Source organism: Crassostrea angulata, chromosome 2 (assembly GCF_025612915.1).
Source record: "Crassostrea angulata isolate pt1a10 chromosome 2, ASM2561291v2, whole genome shotgun sequence".
Classification (NCBI taxonomy): domain Eukaryota; kingdom Metazoa; phylum Mollusca; class Bivalvia; order Ostreida; family Ostreidae; genus Magallana; species Magallana angulata.
The window spans coordinates 55989513-55992844 of NC_069112.1; the positions used below are offsets into that span (position 1 = coordinate 55989513).

Here is a 3332-nt window from a genome sequence, read left to right on the forward strand (position 1 = left end):
ACTCACTCGATAAGTATGACCATTACTGGCCCAAGTAACCAACTAGCTTTTGGTATTCAGAGAATCAAAAACAACGACAATCTTTCACTTAATTATTAATGTTTTCCATATATAATTAAATATAACCTTATATTCATATTTGTTCCTACATGTATATAAATGTTGCCACAGATGTGTACTCCGTGACCTCTAAGGTTGATTATATGAATACACGTACATTATTTATGTATTAGGTAATTAAAAAGCTTCTACTTGATATTACTATAATACCAATATTTCTACTAAATCCTGTTTTTGAAATGAAATAAAAAAGAACCATACCAATCTAAAAGAAAAAAAAATAGAAAATATTCTTTTAATAATAAATGTCAAATTTTTTTTTTCTGTATCTGTCCATACAATTGTATTTTAGTCGCTTGATACGTTTAAATTTTAACAGACAATTATGGTAGCGAACAGGCAATACTGATTAAAACAAGTAATGTAACTAATTTTGTCATGAAAAATTGAAAAGCACACAACACAAACAAACGGAAATCATGCAGGAAAATTATGGGTGAGACGAAATTATCAATTATTAAGAGATGTTTTGGCTTTGAGAGCTTTCGGTTTCATGTCGTAGGACTTTTGCAAAATCTTCTTTTACGACAAAGTGGTGTCTTCTTTTGTTGAATAGTCTGGTCATAATAACACCGAGAGTTGATTGGTCAAACCTGTGACAATCCGAAGGAATCCACCTTTTGGTGCAGTTTATATAAACTTCCGCATTCGGAAAGTCCATGCAACCATATTCAAGAGCACAGCCCACCCATGGCCGCATTATATAATTAAGTGTAAAGTATGTGCAGGAGATAATCACCATACCAGCTTGTATTTCAGGATAATTAAACATGCACTGATCCTCCTTAAAACGCTCAAAAAGCCGCTTTTGAGTTCTGACAGCAATTGAACCGGATCCCTCTAAAACCTGAATTCCGAGGCATTTCGCTTTAACAAAATATGGGTCTGTATTTTCTAATCTTACAGAAGTATCCAGCCACATCACAAAATCAAATTCTTGAAGCATCATTTGGATGATGATCGGTTTCCACGTATATCCAAGTACATTTTTCACGTGTTTAGGGAAGGTATTGAATGGGAATGCTCTAACCTTGCAATTGCACATTTGCCGCACCAGTTTTGAATTTTCTTTTGATAACCCTATGTCGTACACAAAGATCATTAACTGTGGGTGCTTTGTTTCTTGATATATTTTAAGACTGTTGATAAGTTGTATGAATTCTTGAAAATGATTGTCAGACAGAGCCGTCACAAATATAGGAAGCAATTCTTTGCTCCTTCTTGGTGTTGATAGTTTAATGATACCCTCTCTGTCTAATTGTAAACGTTTTAACAACTTATTTGAATCATTAAATAAATAGTTGTCTACTTTCTGCATATTTTTCCTTAACACTTTTTCAAAGTTTTTGTCAGAACCTTTGCATTCTTTTAAATCTTTAATGTTTTCATTGTTTTGTTCCTCATCATAATACATAAGATTAACATTCTCACATTGATCTGGCGTGTCATCTCTCTGATTCAGCACGATAAATAAAGAATTGTTGTTCATGGGTTCTCGAAAGAGAGAATATGCGACGCCAAGTATGTACACACCAACGCATACAGCTAAGAAAGAGGTAATAGTAAGCAGCTTTGGTTTAAAGGGGATTCTTTTCATGTTGCAATCTAAAAAAAACAAAAACAAATTACAATCTAAATATTTTTGGTTTCATCTTTGCTGCCTTTTTAGAAAACTGATATTTCTAAAATCTTTAGCGCAATATTTATTCTTTAATTATACTTCTTTCTTGTTTATTTTGGCTCTAAAAATTATATGAAGGTATGTTTACGGGAGAACAGCTTGAATTTCGAAACTGTTAAAAGCCCCAAAATTATCACATTTTAAGATTATGTTTATCAAAAGTTTAGAATGTCCAAAAAAAATTGTTTTTTTCCCAAATCAATGCCAATGTTATAATAAATATCGACATGTTATCCATTCATGTTTTTTCTTTGAGTAAGATTTGATTTGTAACCACCGTTAATGATCCAATGCCACTTAATGCCATGAATATAATTAGTGTTGCGATTGCAACGCCTACTACTATAAATCATTGCTATTACCTTTGCCATATCAAACCGCTGATACTATATCGCCTTTTAATGATATATTTGTATCATTAGGCGACACAAATGCACAGCAACCCTTACGTTTGATGAAACCTGCACATATATACACTCTCAACCGCTAATAATACAAACTCTTTTTTTTTCATTAAGCGTTCGCTCCCATTTTTTAATGATACAAAGTCAAACAATTGAATGCATATCTTTTATGAAATAAAGCCACTTTATTTCGCACAAAATTGCTCATCATTAGTAATAGGTCTTATTAACATCTTGCAATAATTGTTGTTTTTGTACGTGATAAAGATTTACAAATTACCTCTATTGTACATGTTACATTAATCTACAAGAAAGTGAAATATGTGGTACGTATGTCTACATAAACATCGTAAAACCATCATTACCTGCTGTTTGAAGTAACGGTTGTTTTCTGCTCCCTCAGGTTTTTCCAATTGAAATATAATACAATGTATTTAAGTCACGGGGAATAAAAATCACTTTGCTGTAAGCGTCAATTCATTATAAGCGTGTTCGCTATAACCGAGTTTTACTGTATTATTATTATTTTTTTTTTCAAAAGTCACAAAAAATTTCCCCTTTTATTGATTTCTTTGAAAAGGTCTAAGGAATACTAACAGTTTTTGTTTTTACGCCTATCTAGAATTGTTGATCATTTTTGAGATACAAATGATTGAATATTTTAGGGGCCTGCCCTCTATATCCTTAATGGGGACGTAAATTCGTGTTTTGATAAGGGGAATCAATTTAAAGCATTAATTCAAACATTTTCTATTCTACAATGCTTAACAAAATATGTCTCCTTTTCAAGATATATTGCGTCAAAGTTTAAGTACTTTGGCCCCTAAAATTCCCTAATTACGTAATAAATGGGCGTGGCAATAATGTTTTCTGATAGATATTGTTACGATCAACAACTTTGCTTCTATAATGCATTACAACATTTTTATCGTTTTTCGGTTATTTGTAATAGAGTTTACAAGTGCCTTGGCCCCTAAAAAAGGGGGCCAGCCCCTTTTTCTTGATTTTGTTGGAGAGAAATTTTGATTATCTACTTCTTTGTTATACTTAATTCTTAACAAAATATTAACTGATAAAAAAATACAGATCAAAACGTATAAAAATTTTGAACAATAATTCGACCCAAT

The 3332-nt window shown here is 31.8% G+C and overlaps 1 protein-coding gene across 1 annotated transcript; it reads right to left on the reverse strand.

Moving 5' to 3' along the window:
- Positions 1-562: 562 nt before the first annotated feature.
- On the reverse strand, positions 563-2701 carry LOC128171583 (uncharacterized). Its single transcript, XM_052837379.1, has 2 exons — positions 2571-2701; positions 563-1725 (listed from the first exon to the last, which is right to left on the reverse strand). Exon 2 carries the CDS (start codon positions 1715-1717, stop codon positions 578-580), a length of 1140 nt encoding a protein of 379 aa, XP_052693339.1. The 5' UTR covers positions 1718-1725; positions 2571-2701; the 3' UTR covers positions 563-577.
- Positions 2702-3332: the final 631 nt, after the last annotated feature.

Coding starts and splice junctions, on each gene's coding strand:
- LOC128171583 (XM_052837379.1), bottom strand. CDS start 1,717: ATGAAAAGAATCCCCTTTAAACCAAAGCTGCTTACTATTACCTCTTTC.